The sequence below is a fragment of the Gnatocerus cornutus genome, chromosome 2 (assembly GCF_029298725.1).
Source record: "Gnatocerus cornutus isolate USDA-ARS CGAHR chromosome 2, icGnaCorn1.1, whole genome shotgun sequence".
NCBI lineage: Eukaryota > Metazoa > Arthropoda > Insecta > Coleoptera > Tenebrionidae > Gnatocerus > Gnatocerus cornutus.
The window spans coordinates 7,083,699-7,105,159 of NC_142234.1; the positions used below are offsets into that span (position 1 = coordinate 7,083,699).

The window sequence follows — 21,461 nt, forward strand, 5'->3', positions numbered from 1 at the left end:
TTAAGAACTTGCTTCTTCTACGTCGCTAGAGATTAAACTGACTTATTAGCGACAAAATTTCACGTTTTTTTTTGTTTAAGTGTTTTTTTTGGTGGATTTTAGTAAAACTTATAAAGACGAATCTAAAAATGGCAATTATTTGACATAAACAATAAGTAAAGTTATGAAAATAATTTTATTAGGTTTTCTAGCCTGAATAATAAATAATTAATCTACCTTCCTAAATAAATAAATGTAACATAATCCAAGCTATGAGTTCAATAGTCTGGACCTTTCTTATTTTCTAGAAAATTTTCGGGTACGAATTGCGTAAACATTTGCAGGAAAACCGCGAACGTGTAGCGATTTATGTAGTAATTAACACTAAACCAGTATACGCAAAAAAAAGAACTTTTCAAGATTAGCTACAGGCGGTGAAATATTCTCAAAACGCTGAAATTTTGAAATTTTAGTCATTTTAATACTAATTCAATCTCAAAAGTTTGACTTTAAACCATTAGCAATCAGTTAGCATTCTGTTTATTTAGACGACTTTAACGAGTTCGTTCCATTTACGTAATTTAAATTTAAATGGAACTTTAAATTTTCTAACAATCGGAGCAATGACACCATTCAATTAGATTAGTTAAGTTTAAGATTTAAGTTAGAAGAATCTAAACATATCACAAGTTATAAGATGAACAGGAAACTTGGAAGAAACCTGAGTTTGGTTTATCACGTTGATTGTGACGTCTTCGTCGAAATCGACATTTGCAAAACAACGTAGAAGATTCCCACGAACGTCATGAAATTCACAAGGCAATTCAATTCAACAGGGCACCAACTATTGGAAGAATAAACTTGTTTACCGAAAGACGCGTTGGGTGGTAGGTAACTGGTAATATAAAAATTAAGTTTCTATATATGCAGTGCAATGACTGCAATGTTTTGAATAAAAAATGAAAGTTGTGTGGTTAACAACCCAAGATCAACGAGAGTTTTTAAAATTTGACCACGGCGAACAACAATATTTATTTTAAATTTCCTGTTTTCGGTTTCAAATATAAAACACCACCACTTTGTGGAATTGTCAGTAATCAGTTACAGCAAACTTATCAACAATGTTCAAGATTGTATGTGGTTAGAGTGTTCAGTTATTATTTTTAATTGTTTTTTTTATAGTTTGTTTTCTTGGCTCTCGTAGCTTTGGCTCTTGCTGCTCCTAAACCAGCCCCACAGATCTTTGGATATGGAGGATACGGTCTTGGATATGGATACTCAGGATTAGGATACTCTTCTTTGGGCTACGGTTATGCTTCTCCCTATGCTTATGGATATGGATACTATTAATTGATGTCAGTAATGCTTGTCAAAATAAATAGTCTAAAATGCAAATATGTTTTAAATATTTTCCTCTTATTGTTAATATAATTGCAAAAATAATCTTCATTCCTGTTTCGAGAATACAGGTGTGCCATCACTCGTGATTTAATTTAAAAAATGGCTTATGGAGGTAACAATTCTGAATCAAAATTTTGAAACAAAAATTTTTAGCTAAAGCACAACAGAATTCAGAATTTGAAAATGGGTAGTTATGGACACAAACTATCTCAGATGAGCGTTATACTCTCGTTGCCTAAGAAATTGGGATGGCGCTTTACTCTATTTCTAGGATAAGCTTTCGGAATTGTTATTAATTTTTTATCTTTTTTCAAATACTATTGATTAAATCAATTTTTGTTTTGAAATTTACCATCTGTATTGCAGTCGACACCCTCCCTTGCTCTATGGGTCTTGCGTTCTGGGACACCTGTATAAAATTTGTTTTTTCTACAGAATGGTTCACGGTGAGCTTATTACACATTATTTTAAAAAATTGCAAATGTTGGAAATTCGAAATCTTGGGAACAAAAGTAAGCGGAAATTCTGATTTTGTGATACTACCGGTTTTACTGGAAGTAATTGTCAACTTGGCTACTTTAAATTGTACCCTTTAAATATTACATTTTTGGATTCTACATCCATATTATTATGTGTTTAAAAATTACGATTTTTTTAATAAAATGACAAAAAAATAACAAAACAATTTAATTTTTTGAAAAGCTTTTTAATGTTTTTGTTCTGTGGTTTTTATAAACGATAGAAGATCCAATGCATTTGTCAGCGCGTCAAAAAAATCTCAGTCAATGATATATCCTAAATTCGGAGTAAAATGAATTTTAGATTCGGAATCAGGAGGCTCTTCCGCTTTAGAAATGACTTTCCACTTCTTCAAAAATTTATTGACTGGTGTAAATTGTGGGCTAAAAGTGAAATTTTGTTTCCAAGATGAGTAAACGATGATCTATTCAAAACCGCTACTTTAATTGGAATATTATTATCAATATTATTCTTGTTGTTTGATCACGTATAAAACTCAACGTCAAATCATTGTACAGACATTTTATTTTTCTTGTTGACCGTGATATTGCTCAATAATGCAGCGAAAAGGAAGTGCACATAATTTGCCTGTGCAAAAAGCTTGACTACTGCCTAGTTTTTGATCTTGAATTCTGCGCAATAACTGCATATAAATGATGCACAAGTGTGAATTGTATCAGTGCGTATTTTACTATCATTCTAACAATGTTCAAGATTGTGATTTATTCAAGTCTAGTGTTTCCTTATGTCTAATCTCTTTGTTTCAGTTGATTCTATTAGCTCTTGTAGCTATGACCATAGCGGCTCCTAGACCATCACCGGTTCCAATACCACAATTTTATGACTACGGTTTGTATGGAGGTTATTCTGGACGTTTGGGATATGGCTATGGTCTTGGAGGGTACGATTCTTTCTATTACTAAAATTGGAGTGCAAAATATAGATTATAAATGAACTGTTGAAATTCTTTTTAAATGTGGAATCTGGAAGAAAAGCTTTTATTAATAAAACATCATTTTAAAACTGGACATTTATTTTTTTTCTTAAGTTGTGATGGAATTACGAATACATTAAAATTGTTTACTTCAACATGATCATTGCTAATTAGTGGTTAATTTAGCAAGCTAAAATAGCCTCAACGATTGCTTTGGTGTTTATAAGAAGTTGTTTACGTAGACATTATAGTAGACATTATACATTTAGTTGACCCTGGTCGGGGGTTATTATGTGCGTCTGTTGAAATAATCGATCTTTATATCCTGCCGATCCTCATTTGTCATAATCAACTAATCATAAAATTGTGCACTTTTAGCTCTAGGTAGCAGATCGTTTTTGCGTTTATTACATAATTTCTGCACTTTAAAAATATCAAAAACAAGCAGATCTCGAATCTGATCTCGAGTCTGTTGAAATAATCGATCTTTATATCCTGCCGATCCTCATTTGTCATAATCAACTAATCATAAAATTGTGCACTTTTAACTCTAGGTAGCAGATCGTTTTTGCGTTTATTACATAATTTCTGCACTTTAAAAATATCAAAAACAAGCAGATCTCGAATATGTCTCATACAGATTCCCCAAGCACCCACCGGTTCTCGTGACGATACGGAGGACACGTGGCATGGTATAATTACATGTGCTTAAATTTCAGTACTGATTACTTCTTGATTATTATTAATAACTTAAAGATGTATATTGCAGTTCAACAGTTTTGGAAATTACCCCGATATTTTAATTGAACGGATATTTCCGCACGTTACGAGAACACGTGAAAATTACCGTTAGGAAAAACCATTAGATATTAATAGAACACTACTTAGATGACGACCTGCGAACAAAGAAGCAACATTTAACCACAACGAAAGAGGAAAACGCGTCACGTTTGTTAGGATTAAAAAGTGTCCGAAAGTCGGTGCTTTGCAGTATATGGTATCGTACACGTGATCTTTGATCACGTTATTGAAGGATTAATTAATCAACAGTGATGGCATACGAATTAGCGAGACGGTCTTTACTATAATTTCTTGAAGGAAAATGGAGGTCTGAAAGGAGTTAACGAGGTAACTATTCAGTTTTCAAAATATGCGACATTTGAGTAATTAAGAGAATATTAAAACAATAAAATTAAAAGGGAAAGTTATGGCTACAGAATACGCTTTGAAAGAGCAGAGCTTTTTATGAATATAATGAGGATCTTTTGATGTGTAGATCGGTTAATTTAAACATTAAAACTTTGAGGTTTGAGGGTGCCATTTGGGTCGTTGAACTCTTACGCCGATAAAAATAAAATATAAAGTTCATCAAAATGTAACTTCCGTGTATTTATTATGAATACGATTTTTTTTCTGATGAAAATATAAATTGTTTAATCTCCTGGGAATCGGCAGAATAAGAATAAAATTATTATACAGGTGCCCGGAAAGTGGTGCACCACCTTGAAAGGGGGTAATTGGGTCCCCCAGAGTACCAAAATAATGTTAAAAAAATCCATAGTCTTTGTTTTGGCAGTTGGACCAACTTAAAATTAGGAAAATGGCAACATTGCGAAATTGTTTCCCCAATAATTTTAATTTCCAGTATTCAAAGCCATAGTAACATTGCTGTTGTATTGTTGACGTTAGTCAGGTCGACTTATAAACGAGTAATGGTTTCATGTGAAGAAAGCCACACTGATCGACATTGTTGCTTCAAAAAACAGTTTTCAGCCATTTTTCACAAGATTTGCCGTTTTTTTTTGCAGCTTGCTTTTGCGCAAAATGTACTTTAGGTAACAAATTCATTTGAACGTGAAATTATTTTCCAGAAATCCTTAATTTTGGCATTAAACTTTTACTCTTTAATCCATCATATCTCGAAAAATTGAAGACATGGATTTTTTTAACATTTTTCCGGTGATCTGTGGCATTGTTTGATAATACAGTATCACGGCGATGCACGGCTCTCTGGACAATAAAATATAAAATAAATAAATAAAATATATATATATAAATATTTAACTAATCCATATTTTTTGATTATCACAAGTTTAATGAATTTCGTGTATTCCCGACAGTGGTGTTTATGACGCTAGATGTTGATTTGCACATGACAACACGCAAACACTTGTGCCGAGATGTCATTACCAATTTCATGTCATTGCTTTTTAAGTTACAAATATTGAAAGTTGTATTATACGCAAAAAATAAGAATAATAATAATTAATGAAATTTATTTGTGGCAATTTTAAGGATGCGATTTAGATTGACAACCACGTTTTTTAATATAAAAGCATTTGTAAATTTCTGGACGAATTCTCGTTATTTCATCCTTAGAAGTAGAGCCAAGGGTATTTATTTTTCTTTTTAATGAATTGTTGTATAAAGGTGTTGAATCAACGTGAATTGTCTTTGTCACGTGCTCGTCCACATTTGCGCTTTTATCAGCGGAAGCAATACAGAAAGCTCTTTAAACTCGCTTTTTTATTAGATCAATTTTCTTATTATTGTTAATTAAATTGAAGATTGATTTTTGATATGTAAAGATGAGACGGTTGTTTGTTCTGTCTCGGTTTTATTAGATAATACATAATACATTTAATACATGTATCTACATTAGTTGTTTACGTAAGTGCAAAAAGCCGAAAGACTTGTAAGCGAAAGTTGAGACCCAACGAAAGACAGTCTTAATTCTTCTAAAAGCCTAATTGATTTTTTGGCCAGAGATGCGTACTTAAACATTTTATAGGCAGCGCAATTCATTAAAAAACAACCTGAAACATAATTGGCATTCGTAGGTTTTTAGGACTCGCTGAGCTGTTTTTTCTATCTTAGCAAACCCGGGTAGATGTAAAGTCCAATTTTCAACATCAAAGACGTAAAATGTAAGTTAATTTTAATTTTGTGTGTGCCCTGTAAAGTTTAACGTCAAAAATTAAGTTAAGTTTTGACAACGGATACCAACGACGAAAGAACAGATCACAATTGGATACGGTTTTTTACAATGATTGCATTGGCTAAGGTTTCACTACATTCATTAGATCACTTTTGTGAAGTGCTCTTAAACCAAAATCGTTCAGTTGACACTGTCAGCACATGTATTTAATAAAAAATAGATACTTATTGTTAGATCGTTAATCAGTTCATATCATATTGTCAAGAGATTAAATAAAAATTTATCTTCAGTTAAATGTTAAAAGTTAATAGATTTGAATGTGCACTCTTGAACTGCATTTTCTTCAAATGCAGGGTAAAAATTTCAGTATTTATTGTTATTTATGATATAGATGATTGTGGATAATAATAATGCAAAACTATTTCTTAAAGAATTTGCTAGAAATTAGTCTGTTACTATGGATGCAGGCAATTATAAATTTTGTCAAAATCTGTGACCCCGCTAAAAATTTAATTCAAATGATGGATTTGTATTCAAATAATGAATACACAGGCATGTATTGGGTTTTGGAGGCATCAGATAACAGACCTGTGGTATAGTAGACAGCTTTTACCATGGCGTACCTGACTTTTAGAGTCGAATATTATCTTATTGCACTCATAATGTGGAGGGTGTAAACAGGCTATTGTATCCGAAAATTAAAAATTACGACATCTTCAAGTAGGTAGAAAAAGGTGGACCCGTGCCACTATAGCAATACAAATAGAAATCATAAGGTAGCTCAGGATGTGAGTTTTGCAATGTTGTCGCATTAATTTTTTTTTAAGTATTTATGGGCACCACTGAATTCGGAATTCGCTAATTTTGAGACACCCTGTATTATGAAATAGAGTAATAATTGTATCTTAAAGAAGTTATAAAATTACTATGATAACAATTCAACAAACGTCAACTAACGAGAATCACATGAATACATCTTAATTTTCCCTTTTACCGTCGAGGTCGTGTTGGATACCCTTATGCTCGCGTGTCACAGAAAATGTCAAAAATGTTAAAAACACCACAAGCGTTATGAGCACAACGCGCACGGTCTATTACACCTTTCGGTTCAAAGCTCCTGAAATTCACATTGTAACTATTTCGTCATTTCGTTGAAAATCACGTTCGAAAAAGTTTAATTGGAATCAGTCAAAAAGCACACATAAATATGCTAAATTTATTAAAAAACAGTTTTAAAAATTGGGATAGTTGCTGAACTTTTGTTAATTTATTCGTCGAAAACTGGTTGGCAAAATACAAACAAGTATTTTAAAATTTAAGCCAAAAGTTGATCTGAGCACCCAGCGCCTCCAGCACTTTTAAATTTTAAATATAAATCGGCAAAAATAAAGTTAAACTGGAAATAAAAAATATTTTTTAAGTGAGGATCTATATAAATAATTTCAAATAAAATACTGAGCTCGTTCAATTAAGCCTAATATTTCTTTCAGTTTTAAACAATAATAACAACCGAAAATTTCACCTGTACAATCTCTAGCTTCGCCCTAATTTCCAACATGAAATTGTTACTTTCTATAAATAACTTCCTGACCCTTTTTCATTATCCACTAACGTAAAGGAGTTACTCCCTGGAAGTAATGAGCTGATTGTGATGCAGTAGACAATTCTCTAACCCGAATAGAGCTAAGCGGGGAGGAAAGCAGGAGCCAGCAGAATCGACAACCTAGATTGGAAGTTCGTTGACTCTTGAGCTATATTTAGGCCGGGAAAAGTCGGGAGCGGTAAACTACGGGACCTGAATGAATTTGGTGGGGATGAAATTTGGGGTCACTGGGTCATTCCAGCGTTGGGATACTGAATGATCTTTTACGTCATAGCTGCACAGATCGTTAAAACGCGAAATTCTGCTTGGGGCTAAGAATAAACGCACCTGTTTTAAGGAGCAGAGGGAGGGTTTATTTGCAATTTGGCCTAGTAACTTAATTACCGTGGAGAATGTATGCAAAATTTAACGCGTTTTATTAACGCGTTATTTAAAGGGTGCAAAAATAGAATAAAGGAATTAGTTAATTAAGAAAAATTATAACGGAACAGATTTATAAACGCAAATTGAGTAGATTGTTTAAAATGAAAATTGACTGAGAAACTTTTGCAAGATGTACGCTAAATTTTGCTACAAAGCATGTGTAACAAGGTTAGTTACAACCTTATACAGAAACTACACTTACAATTAAATTTAAAATCCTTTAAGCAATAATGGTATTCTAATTTGATTTTCTTTTCCAGATGTCACCCTACTTGCAACCATAAATTAGTCAATTGATTTAAAAAATTTGAATTTGATTGGTTGTCTGGGTGACCTGGATGAGTTAAATGACGTCAGAAGGGGAAGTAATGACGTCATGGGAGGTGTAAGCTGCAAGTCAAAGTAGGTCATCCCTTGTAGAAAGTAGGTCGGTGACCGGGGCGAGGTCGATGATATTTTGTTTGTAGAATGTATTTTAGAAGATGTAAATGATTAATGAAACTTGAAGAAATATGTTTTTCTCAACGTTATTAATCAGTCTTTGTAAGAGTTTAATAAACTGATTGAAAGTATTATTATAGACCTCTGGATTTTGTGGTAAAAAATTGTTTAGGTGAAAAATTTATAACTGTCTACCTATATATACTTTTATGTTTATCAAACAAAGTTGCTTTCAGTAAATCGTTTTTGCTGTGTTCTGCATGAAATGACATGTATCGACTTCATTCATAACGATCTCAATATTCAATGAACATAATGGAGCATAAAACAATAGTCTAAGATAAGATATGTTCAATGCATTGGCGAATAAAACACCTACATTTAGATGAGACAATAAGCAGAAATCATTGTTATAAATTTATCCCATAAAGCAGAATGGTTTGGTAGTAAAATAGCGTGGCGCTAAATGTACAAAACGCTTATGCACGACGACATCGAAATTGACACTTTATACAGTTGTTGAACATTAGACTTTACACCTACGGACTCTTAAGAAAAAATAGCTCAGCGGGCCGGAGAACTACTAAAGGTTGGCAGTAGAACAAAAAAAAAACGCTGTATAAAAACTATTAAATTACAATTGCTTTTTGCGAAAATTTTAATTTTTATGTCAAAATTTTAAAAACCGAAAGATCGATTTGGTGTTTAGAGAAATTACGGCCTTCCTATCTACAGCTGTCTGGAACTAATCTACAGCTGTCCCTCATAGTACCAAAAAAATGTTAAAAAAAAATCAAAGAACAAAGAAATTGATTTTTTATCGCATTAATTAATGGTTATAAATTTTGATTCAGATTTGTCTTTGATACCTATGTATTAATTCTATAAATATTCTTTATAATGAAACTAATAAAGATTCTTCATTTATACTTTAATCGAGTTTTTTCACATTTTTCTACACGTGAATCTGCAACAAAGAATTCAATTATTTCGTCGTAAAAAAGAATTGAATTATTTTTAGGTTCCACAAATAAAATTGTAATATGAAAACCCCCAATTGAATTAGGCTAGAGGTCGTTAAACTCGGTACGACATAAAGAAGAAATTTTATTCCTGGATGAACACTTACAGGAATTTACATTCAAAGAAATAATTTCGTCGTCATAAAGTAATTGGGATGTCTATTTGAGATCTGAGCGAATAAACACGAATGAATTTATATTTAGTTTTGTTACGTTTTGTCAAAAGACCTATCTATTGAAATTAGTTGACATTATAACACTGTTTGTTTAAATAAATAGGATTATTTCGTACTGTTAATAGCTGCATAAATATAATAAATAAAAACTTGACATAAAGCGCCATTTCAAATTTTGAAATTATTAAACATTTTCGTTTAAACTAGGCATTGTCCTATTAACCTGACGGCAAAAATTGTATTGCAAGCCTATTACCCAAAGTCTAATAATACAATTTTTGCCCTCAGGTTAATATGGCAATGTTTAGTATAAAAGAAAATGATTAAAAAAGTCATGCGTGAGTGTGATTTTTCAAATGGCGCTTAGCCCGTTATTTATGTCAAGTCTTCAAATGTAATAAATTAATTATAAATACAGTTCATTTAGCAAGTTTTTAGTACTAAGTATTAATATAATTGATATTGTGTAAATATTAAAATTTTCGAAAACCATGAAACCGATTCTATAAAATACGTAGATAATTCTTTTTTATTAAAATAGTAATTGTGGAATTATTTACTTTTTGGTCTCTAATAAATTTAAAGTGGCAGAGTCGTTAATTACAAATAAATTTCTAATGTATTTACTGCAAATAATGTAAAGTTTCTAAAAATATCAAACAATTTAAAAAATGGTGGATGCGCCGGGTCAACGAATAAATCAGTTGCTTTTAATAAAGTTGTTGTTTTTTATGTATTAAAATTAAACTAAAATAATATTAAGATTTTTTTGCTTTTTTAGGACTAGTTTCTAAAGTTCCTTTAAAATTTTAAACGAATTTTTACCACAGAAACAGATTGTTGTAACAATATTTTAAACGACCTTTATTTTCATTTCATTGAACTTTAAGATTAAAAATCAGGTTTTGATGAAACTTAATCTGCAGAGAAGGGAATAAAAGTCAGTTAATCTTAATTGTTTATTAGGATTGACAGCTACAAGGCACTAAGTGGGGGGAGATGCATAATTTCAATAGTCAGTGCTTCAATAGGAAACTATAAAATTATGGTTTAAATATACTGAACCTTATATCCTTATAATAGTAGGCATACATAATTTTGTACCATTATAAAACGACATTGGTGCAATAATATAATTTAGTTGAATGCTATGACAATTGTTAATTTGAGTCCCTTATTATAGTATACATGAGTTTAAGTAGGTATAGTGAACTACAACAAAACCTTAACATTATAAAACGGTTGATTTATTTACAACTCTTATAAAATAAGAGATTGGAACAAGTTCCATTTACAGTCTTACTTATTAGGATAAAAGAAGCACATATTGCTGCAGTCACTCAAAACTGTCTATCTTTTTTTCAATTACCGGTTTAACCCAGCCATGTATTGTATGGTGCAACCGCAAGAATTATTCATGTACATTCTAGCTTGATGTTTGGGGATCCTTTGCGTTGGAAGCCCAGATAATCCTTTCACATAAGTGTAAGTCACTGGAGATCTTAATATCCTCTTCGGAGTAGATTTCTTGCTGTTTTTTCTCTTGGCTTCTTTGGTATTGGTACAACTCTGCGAGCGCGTATTCAGATTCAAATTTTGGAAAACTTTTCTAATGCTGTCGGCCGAAGTGGAATGATGGTGTCTAGGTCTCACCTGGATATCGCTTCCTGCATCACTGGAGCTGCTGGACAGGTGATTTGGAGAAAATGATCGAAACCCCGAATCTACAGATAGATGTCCCTCCTTTTTCGTTGATGAGCAAGAATCTGAGCTAGAAGATCTGCTTTCACTGTCCGCATTAGAATTCAAATCTTCATGGGAACGACGAGCAAGTCTTTTGCTGATGGCTCGGAATAATCTTATGCCTTTAATTTCTCTCGAAGGCGACGGAGTCATCGAAGAAACACTTCTAGTGTCTGTTGAATTAATCATCATGATCATAGCGTTGTCTTCAGAGGTAATCACGGAATTCATCGTACTTTACACTAGCGAAGGGTAGATGAAACTGTGGCTGTGGTGTTTACGTCGAGTTTTATAACTCCGACATGTGGGGTTGAATCTGGGCGCACGCCTTGGAGTGGTGGGGGGGGAAAAAGCACGTGGACTAGACGAAGGAATATCGACGTGCAGCTAATAAATGATGATGAGACGAGATGTTCAATGCGATAACACGGAATATTTGTCTGACAGGTGCTGTATTACGCAGTTTATGACTTTACTGTTGTTTTAACGTAAATATCTATCGCCGGTGGTGTTGCAGTTTACACAAGTTTTGAAATTTGTTTATAAACGCATATACGTTCTACTAGCACTATCTATAGGAATTTGCGTGTTAAATTTTCCATCGCATGTTAACTTTTGTTAAGAGGAAGAACGGGGCTAGAAATATTTACACAAAATCACATTTCCTTCTTCATTATCAAAAATCATGATTTTAAAAGTTATCTCTAAAAAAATTTGTTATTTAAGAAACAAGTTTAAAAAGTTTGGTATTCTTTACTGCATGATGACCAGTTTAGAATACGAGTTTACAAGACATTTTTAAAATAAGAAACATTTTTATAATCTTTTAATTGCCACTCAAACAATGGCAACAAAATCTGTAAACAATTAAAATTTTTGAAATACTAATTTTTATTACAAACGTTTTCTTAGTGCAATTGAAAAAAGAGATTTTAAATTATATTATGTAAAATTTTTAAATCTAATTCTTCATCCGAACAAAAGTTAACATTAGGTTGATAATTTAACATGATAATTTCTGTGGCCATTTAAAAAACCACACTGTATGATGCAATTATTGTGTACTGAGTATTATTGTTCACGTGAAGTTCCTTACGCACCTGTAACATTTTCCTGCGAATAACGTGATATTTCACGTTGTATTTCCTTTCTATGATCACGTTACTCAACCAAATTATTAATTAATTTTATGCCTACGTAATATTGCCACTTCACGTGGACGTACTTCTAGGTTCAATAGTAAACAGTGCTTTCGATATTTTTCTATACCTAATTTATATTTCTTTTCTTTATATTTTTTGTGTTTACTAATCCCGAAACATGCGGCTTCATTTCATTTTAGGAACGTCACGTTTATGGAATCGATATTTTTAGGTGTTGGGTTAAACTCTGGCGGAGGCGCCGGGTTAAATAAAAATTGTCGAATCTCTACAAGTGAGCTGTTTCCGGGTTTTTTAATCTTTTACAATTTTTAAATGTTTTTAACAAATGGTGAATTTCTCCAATTATATTCACATTGATTAAGGGCTGGTTTACAAAAACGAAGTTAAATCTTTTAATTTCGATTAAATTAATACTCAACATCGTTTTAAACTTGCATGTGAAGGTTTTTCTGTCAATCAAATGCCAGCTATTGTTAAATTACTTGGAAATTAACTCAATTTTAATTAAATTATTATGTAAACCGGCCCTTTTTGTTTTAAGTTGAATTCTTTGTTAAATAATAATTATTATAATTCTAAACAAATTACAGTATTGGAAATAGTAAATATATAATTTATTTTACAGTATTTTGCTTCACTGAAATAGAGTTAACCGCAGCACGTGCTGATTGAATGTCATAAACAAATTCTTCCTGACTTTAAAATTAATAGTTTGTCTTTAATTACCAGCTTTACGTTGTAATTAATATCTGAAATGGGAAAGTTGATATACATTTTTGGACAAGCTATATTTCCTTCTTGATTAAATATTGAATAATTACTTTGTTGATAGTGTTCAAGCCACCACCTTTTTTCACCCCAGTTTACATACCGAGGATTGTTTGGTAGGGAGAGAATGTTTCTGAGTAACTCAATCATTTTAAACAGTCAAAGCAAAACGTGTTGTATTCATATCATTTCTTGTAAAATTATTATACCGATGAGATGCCAAAGAGGCTCTCGTAATCATCAACTTTTCAGTTTTATTTTGATAAAGATAAAAACTGAATTATTGGAACTCCAACATCTCACCGCGAGGTGAAACAGATAGAAAACGTTTAAAAAGGTACACAAAAATAATTTTTTTAACATTTATAGATATTTTAAAGTTACATTTAAAGCAGATTAAATTATGATCTAGTTTTATTTAATTAATTAATAAAATTACTACTAATTATTTCAATTTTATTCCCAGAAATTTCCCAGTGTTTTTTTATTATTTGGCTTTGAATTAAAATGAAAATATGTCTATGAAAAAACAATTCGAATTTCAAACATTTTTAATGTTTACCTTAAAGTAGTAAAGGTTCAATTCCACGAAACGGATATAACTTTCGTCGACCTCGTTTATTCAATTTACAAAGAAAACGATTTTTCAAAGTTTTGCTGTTTTTAGAGAAGCTAATCAACCCACAGTGATAAAAAACTAAGTTTAATAATCTGGTGGATGTTTAACCAATTTATATCGTAAAGAAAACGGATAAAAACTTGATATTTTGGAAATAGTCTTGAAGGGAAGTTAATGGCCGACTCTAAAGTACAGGGATATTCAATGTTCAATTAGAGAAATTTAGTAAAAAATAGATTGTAATAATTGTAATGATCTTGTCCTTGGTCAACGAAACAAATATTGAATAACGAGGCAAGAGTCGCAATATAAACTGAATAAAGGTTGATTTGCTGTTCAGAGAAAACGTAATTGTAATGAACTCGTTTAGTTCACTACGGGTGATTTACCAAATGGTTGTCGCAGGTTATGGATAAACAAGAAAAATGTTTCAGAAATAGCTACTAAATTAAGAAAAATATTTATAAAAATTATTAGTAGTGTATTATTAATCTTCAAAATAAGGAACTTTATATCTAATGAACACCTACGTTTATCTTTATATTTTATTAGTTCCTATTTATTTGATATCATGATATGCATCGACCTCTAAAAATAACACAAAAAGAATTGTAATAAAACATGTACATGAAGGTGAAATTAAGGATTCTCTCTTTATTCGTTTTGAATTAAAATTTAAATCAATGTATGAGGACATCGACAGAAACCTTATATGTTTGAGTCTCGACGCGATAATATGCTCCTCGCTATTGTCCTTTTTTGTGGAATACAAAAATCAACCTATTTTTTTTACGACTTGTATTTTGTCATAAAAATAAGAGGTCAAAGACCATCTGTATAAGTTACTGTCGCTTGAAGGTATTGCGTTCTTCATTACAAGCGTCACAAAAAATAAATGATAGAATATCAGGTATTTTTTTCTTTAATAAAGAAGTGGATAATTTGTTTGTTGAAGATGGACACCAAATAATTTAATATGTAGTTTTATTTACACTTGTCTTCAAATTTTTAACGATATTTTTACTCAAGCAATGAAAAGTAATTAAAAAAGCTTTCCAACGAACTAAGTTTACCTATACAAGTTGCCGGAGGAGTTTGTTTTTGCGATATTTACGAGAAATTAATAAAAGTTTAGAAAACTTAAATATTAATAAATTAATAAATGTAATAAATTTAAAATAAAAAATTGTTTGATCCACTTTTGTATAAAACTCCTAATTTGGTATGTACATACTCGTACTTCGATTTTAAATGTAATATTAAAAAATTACGTTTTGTTAACATTCAAAGGTTTTGCAAAAAATTTGACTTTGAATGTTTACAAAATTGTAGTTTTACTGCTGGAATTTTTTAATGAATTAAGTTTGAAAAGGTTTTCGTATTAATTCTTATTAATAATTTTTTTTACCTCAGCTAAAATTTTCGTGAAATTAATAATATATTTGCCCGAAAAAAGTAAAATTGGAAAAAATACATTTTTAGTGACATCCACCTTTTCATTTTGTGCGACATTTTCAACAGATTGGCGAGTGTTTATGTTTAACAGCGACCGATTGTGTTTCTCAGAAAATTTTGAACAATTTTTTTTTAACATTTTATTAAGACTTTTCTTAACATGCATCATTTTAGTCTGCGTTAGCATTAAAGACTCTTTAAACTTTAATGTGTCTAGAAATTACGATTTTGTAAGCGATTACATTGGTTTCATAATAAAATCGCCAAAAACAGACAAAAGTTTTAATTTTTTTGAAAACTTTTTTTTTTGTTCTGTAACTCCTAAACGATAAGTCAGTGCGTCAAAAAGGCAAGATTTCAATGATGCATATAACAATGAAAAATCCATGTAATAAATAATTTTTGAGTTATATTCAAGTTGCATATGAAAATAAAAGAATTTTTTTTTGTACATAGACTCAGTTTTGCAAAAATCTCAATAGGAATAACCAACCTTAGTAGGTCGTTGGAAAACTTATTAAATCGGCTTTCCAAAACACTGTCGAGCAATTCCATAACTTTGCAAGTTTTTAAGAAAAACTGCAGAATATTCAGATTCGGACTCAGGAGATCATTCCGCTTTAGAAGTGATTTTCCACTTTTCCAGTAAACGTTTTTCTACAATTTGTTTTTTACGATACAATAAGGGCTGGTTTACAGAAAGTAATTTAAATCTAGTTAAATAAAAGATTTAACATCAAGTTAAAGTGACATGTGATAGTTTTTCCGCCAATCATATGACAATTAAATTACGAGTTTAACTTATTTTCTTACTTTATTTATAATAACGAAGTGTATGATGTATGTACTTACTACACATACTTTTTGAAGATGAAAAGGAAACTCGTATCGACCACCGATCATATTTAGTTTTTTGTGTATAGGCAACACCTTATACATGTTTGCATTAAAATTAACATTCATTGTGATATAACTGTTTGATCATCTACAAGAAGAAATATTAATTCAAATACAAGTTCTAGTATTTGAGTCATCTGAAAATCAATTTAACAAATTTTATAAATCTCCAAAGCAAGTTTATTACAAATTTTAAAAACTTTTTGAATAAATCAACGTAACGATTTGTTAAAGCTAAATTTAAAAAATATTTATTGAAAAATTTTACCAACCGCCAATAATTTTGATTTGAAAGTGTTTAGGAATTAGAAACATTAGCATTACACACAGTCCTCGTCACTTAAATACAGGAAGTTCAAAATTAAAAAAGAAGAGAATAAACAAATAAAAATGAAAAAGTGTCCCTGTTTGCCTTGGACAACAATCAACTCTTTGAGGATTTAAAACAGCGGATCCTTCTAGATTATAGGATATGTATGATAATAAGGGGTAACTCGTTTTCATATTTTTATAAAACTACTTAAAATTCTTTATGGAATATTTTTCAACTGAACCGTGAATTATCTGAAAAAAGCGGTCGACCATGGAGTCTGTAAAAACGACGGGCGTGGTTCCCATCTGGTAGGGCATTAACATCCTTTGTATCTTTAATCAGGATATATCTACTGATGACGCCTGCGAAACGTGTAGGTGATTAAGCGACCACATTGTCACCGCGAACGGTTTTTTTTAAAAACCGACCTTCGCTACTGAACTAGTTTTGTTCTGGTATTGTGAGCTATCCTATTTTGAAACGGTCCCAAAACCGTAAATGTGACAAGTTGTAGTATTTAATATTAATATAACTTTTTTGGTGTATTTAAATAGTGATGAGCTGAGTGCACTACCGTCATAAAAATTCTAACAAATGGCCACACTAATTGTTACATAAATTCTAAATATTTCGTATAATTAGAGGCCTTGGCATTCAAACATTTTTTGAAGTTCAATAGTAACCCGCGGCGAATTGAGACCAACTATCGTCGAATCTATTTCAACTTTTGATGAATTTTAACATAGAAACAAAGGATTGTAAAATTTATAGTTTGTTTAAAAAATGTCACAATATTGTGACGAAGTTGTTTACAAAAATGTGTAAAAAAAGGTGATACTTTATAAACCTGACGCTTTAAATGTCAATTTCATGTTTCTGGTTGTTAAAAATGTATGATGGCCAGTTTTAAATATTATTTTTTGTAATGGCAATCAAATTATTCCGGAACATTCTTTAGATTGTTGAGATGGTCAATTTTGAAATGTATAAACTGGGATTTTGTATGCTTAAACGGACTTCGTGCATAATACAAGGCTGTGTTGACAAATTGTGTCACGAGTTGCTTCTTGCATACTTAATTATTAATTTTGTGGACTTATATAAACAGAACGTAAAATGTGTAAAATTCAAAACAAATTGCTATAAATAAACCCGGAATATTATTCTCTTTACAATTTAATAAGATCCTATTTTGTATGTAGAATGTGGTTTACCTACGTTAAATTAGTTAAAATGTGGTATATTGTCATAAATATTCAACATCCACATCTATTGTTGTTTTGATTTATGTTACCATGTGTCACTTCTTGCGGGTGGAGCTACTATAATTTTCCAAGTTATGTAACTTTCTTAAAAAACGCATCCTGTTTTCTTATAACCGATCTATGTAAATCTGGACCACTAATAATCATGCCGAAAAAAATAAAATAATTACACCATGACATCAAACGTTTCTTGATCTATATATCTGTAATGATGTAATCTCAAATTTCACAGAAGTTTCTTATTAAATAAAAAGTGTCCAAACATCCTGGTTGGTTTTTAACTACGCAATATGCAAAAAAAAATGTTCTAAAAATTTAAAAAATGTTTCTGTTCATGAATAGGATGGGGATCCTAGGGATAATAAATTATTATAAATTGTTCCGAATAATTGTTATAGCAAGAGCTCAATTAATTTATTATTTTAGCTAGCTACTTGGCAGTAGATTTTAGTAAATTTTAATCAACCATTTTTGATATTTTTGGATATAAGAGCATTTATCAGTGTTAATTTGGCAACATTACGCACATGAAATCAAAAGACAAAAAAAAATGGACAGAATCCCAATCATGGAAATCACTCTATAAGTGTAAAGTGTAACCACTGATACAGATGGCAATACGTTGCCAGATCTAATTCAATCAAAAATCCCCAATAATATTATTTAAAAAGGAAACGGAAGATTTTTATTAATGAAATTTGCTTGTTGTGTTATCTATGTGTAATTAAACGTACTTTTTGCACAATCAGTCATTTTCATCAATTTACCAAGAGTGTTTTTCGGGCAGTATGTCAGACTTACTGCAGGACATTTGGTTGTCAAATCGGTAAATCTCTTTGAGAACCATGGGCGGTTAAGTAATAACCATCACGGGCGGTATCGTTTAACGAGTTTTAGGCTCCAAATTTTGGCCTCAACTTGTAAAACGACCATACCACCCTGGACGCTTAAATAACTATTGGGCCCAGTTGTATTCGCATTTTTTTTTGGGAAAATTATTGTTCATACTATTGAATTCTATTGTACGGTATGTTTTGGCTGCGGCAATTTTTGGACATCTGTATAACGGGTTTTATAACAAAACATTACAGCAAACGTAACAACGAACTTTTAGAAATAGCAATAGGTCTTTAAATTCCATTTTTTTAATGTATCTTTCTCTGTATTAACACAGTTAATTTATTAACAAGTACGCAAATTTTGTATATTAAGTTTTGTTTGTCAACATGTCGAAACACGATCCATAAATTAGCATAAAATAATAACTAACCCAATTACACATGACTCGATTAAGTGAGTTTAATTTTACTAAATAATCAAAATTTCGAAAATTTAAAATTATAATGTGAAAAAATGCTTTTGACATTCACATTTTCATCAACTTACCGATGGTATTTTCCGGGATTATGTGAAATTTACTGCCCGGACTTATTGTCAAAACGGAAAATCTCTTTACTGCCCTTGGGCGGTAAGTAAAAGTTTACTACTACATATAACGTTTATTGTATCAAATCTGGCATCTGAAATTCTGTTCATATTCTCAGGATTAAGCAGAATTGGGTAGGTACGTTCTCATCTAATTAATCTACCTGGACAACGTGACTTTATTTTTGTTTTCCAAAAATACAGAAAGTCTGAATAGGCACTTTTGAGTTGAATCCAAATAAACGTTTGCCTCCTTTGCTCCATTATCATTATTTTAAGATTCTTTACAATTTTCACATCGATTTGTAGTCATATTTCTATATTACGACTTCCTAACGAGCTGTGTAAAAAGCTCACATTGCGGATTCTATTGTTATCTTATCCTTTGAAAATCTTTTAACTCTGCGCTCCTAACCTTTAACATTTAACAACATTAAAGAGCAGTTGGTGTTGTCTTTTTACGAAAATTGTTTACAACATCTGACAAAAGACACCATATCATAATTAAAATTAAAAAGCAAGTTCGCGGTACATGGTAGCAAAAACTATTTTAACATATCTTAATACAACAAAAAACTAACCCAATTAACATCTTTGAATAATGGGTGTGTGTCATACGTTTTGTTTTACCTCCAAACCGACACACCCCCTCTAATCTAACAACTATAAAATCTTCTCAGAATCGGATGAACAATCAGATTTGATTTACAAGTCGAAAACATACTTTCATCATGTTCAAAATCGTAAGTTAACATTTTTATTACTTGTCTGTAGTCTAATTGTTGTTATTTTTCAGTTGTTGTTCTTGGCTCTTGTGGCTTTCGCTTTCGCCCTCCCTAAGGCCGCTCCTGGACCTCAACCCCAATTGTATTATGGTGGAGTAGGAGGATATGGCTCCTACTACGGAGGCTATGCTGCTGTCCCCTATGCTTATGGTGTTGGATATTATTGATAACATTGATGCTGGATCTTGTGAATACGTCAGTTAGGTTTAGGATGCCAAATATACAATAAAAATTCTCTGCTTCTACTTATTTACCTTTATTCACATTCACCTTTATGTACGACCAACGAAAACATCGAAATCTTTAACTTCAAGAAGTAAAGTAAAAAAGTAAGAAAATGTGGTTGTATTTAAACCCCCAATGAGTTGTATCGTAAGTTTATTCAATTATCTAGCTTGTAAGCGTCGATACAAGATTGTTCCAAAGATTATTAGAAAAAATTGAAAAAACTAAAAAACAAAACATATGTACCTTTTTAACATTTATAAATTATGTAGATTAATAAAATAAAGAGAAGTAAGAATTAAAATTTGAAATAGGTGTAACGTTCGTTTGTAGACTTATTTTCCAAACAGTTTAAATTTTTCAAATCGGCTTCAAAAGAATTTTTTACTTTTCTCTAATTTTACATCTTCAAAAACTATTTTAAATAAAATTTCTTTTCTTTAATATTGGGGAGGCAGGTATAAATTAGACAGAATATTTTTATAAAATTATTTATTAAACTACAACCAAAAAAGCAGTCTTCAGATGGAATTTCGATCACTGTTATTCTTTAATCCGTTTAGAAGTAATATCCGCCATATCCCAATCCATAAGTTCCGTAAGAATAAGGAGCAGCATATCCGCCATATCCACCATATCCGTATCCCAATCCACCGTAGAAGTATTGTGGGGCGGCTTTAGGGGCAGCAAAGGCGACAGCCACAAGGGCGGCGAAGAAAACAAACTATCAACAATAAATAATTATTTGCAATAAAATCGTTATTACAAGCAAATATGACAAAAAATTGAAACTTTTTCTATAAACACTTACAAGCTTAAACATTTTGGTTGATTTTATGAATTGTCTGTAGCAAACACTGACGAATATTTGGTTTAACGTATTATTTTATACTTTTGGGGGTGTGTCAGTGTAACGTAAACAAAGCAGGAAGTTTACAACCAGATCTTAAAAATACGGAACGATTCAGTATTGTAATTTAACAGGTTTTGTGTTCATTATTAAAGAAAATTTAAATATCCAGTTAAGATGATGCTGAGAATCTTGTGGCTAATCTTGCATTCTAAATTAGTTGTGATGACAGTGTGGTAAAAATTCAGTGTTCATTATCGCAACTCTTAAGTTTCCGTTGTAATTCTGCACCGAGTAGGTTTTATTTCCACTCTTGACTATTGAAATGGTAAAATTATTTTAGACTTGAGTTTTTTAGAACAGAGTAACAAGTATTTTACTTATTACGGTAAAATATTTGCGGGACTTCTCAATTGGATGCAATAAATAAAAGCAATTAGGTATACCACTTTAAAATTATATACGCCTACGTTTTACATATGTATTTGCATTTTAATTTTTTGTTTAATTTTAATTC

The 21,461-nt window shown here is 31.1% G+C and overlaps 1 protein-coding gene and 2 long non-coding RNA genes across 3 annotated transcripts; 2 read left to right on the forward strand and 1 right to left on the reverse strand.

The window, feature by feature from the left end:
* Window positions 1-2,509: 2,509 nt before the first annotated feature.
* On the forward strand, window positions 2,510-2,927 carry LOC148178435 (uncharacterized). Its single transcript, XR_015769684.1, has 2 exons — window positions 2,510-2,616; window positions 2,667-2,927. It is a non-coding gene; the product is annotated as an uncharacterized LOC148178435 (long non-coding RNA).
* A 7,485-nt stretch (window positions 2,928-10,412) lies between these two features.
* On the reverse strand, window positions 10,413-11,460 carry LOC148178436 (uncharacterized). The gene has a single exon (XM_088030259.1). It carries the CDS (start codon window positions 11,408-11,410, stop codon window positions 10,802-10,804), a length of 609 nt encoding a protein of 202 aa, XP_087886385.1. The 5' UTR covers window positions 11,411-11,460; the 3' UTR covers window positions 10,413-10,801.
* Window positions 11,461-19,751: 8,291 nt separating this feature from the next.
* Window positions 19,752-20,104, forward strand: LOC148178437 (uncharacterized). The gene is made up of 2 exons (XR_015769685.1): window positions 19,752-19,827; window positions 19,881-20,104. It is a non-coding gene; the product is annotated as an uncharacterized LOC148178437 (long non-coding RNA).
* The last annotated feature ends 1,357 nt before the right edge of the window (window positions 20,105-21,461 follow it).

Excerpts from the sequence above, each read along its gene's own strand:
- LOC148178436 (XM_088030259.1), bottom strand. The coding sequence starts at position 11,410 with ATGAATTCCGTGATTACCTCTGAAGACAACGCTATGATCATGATGATT.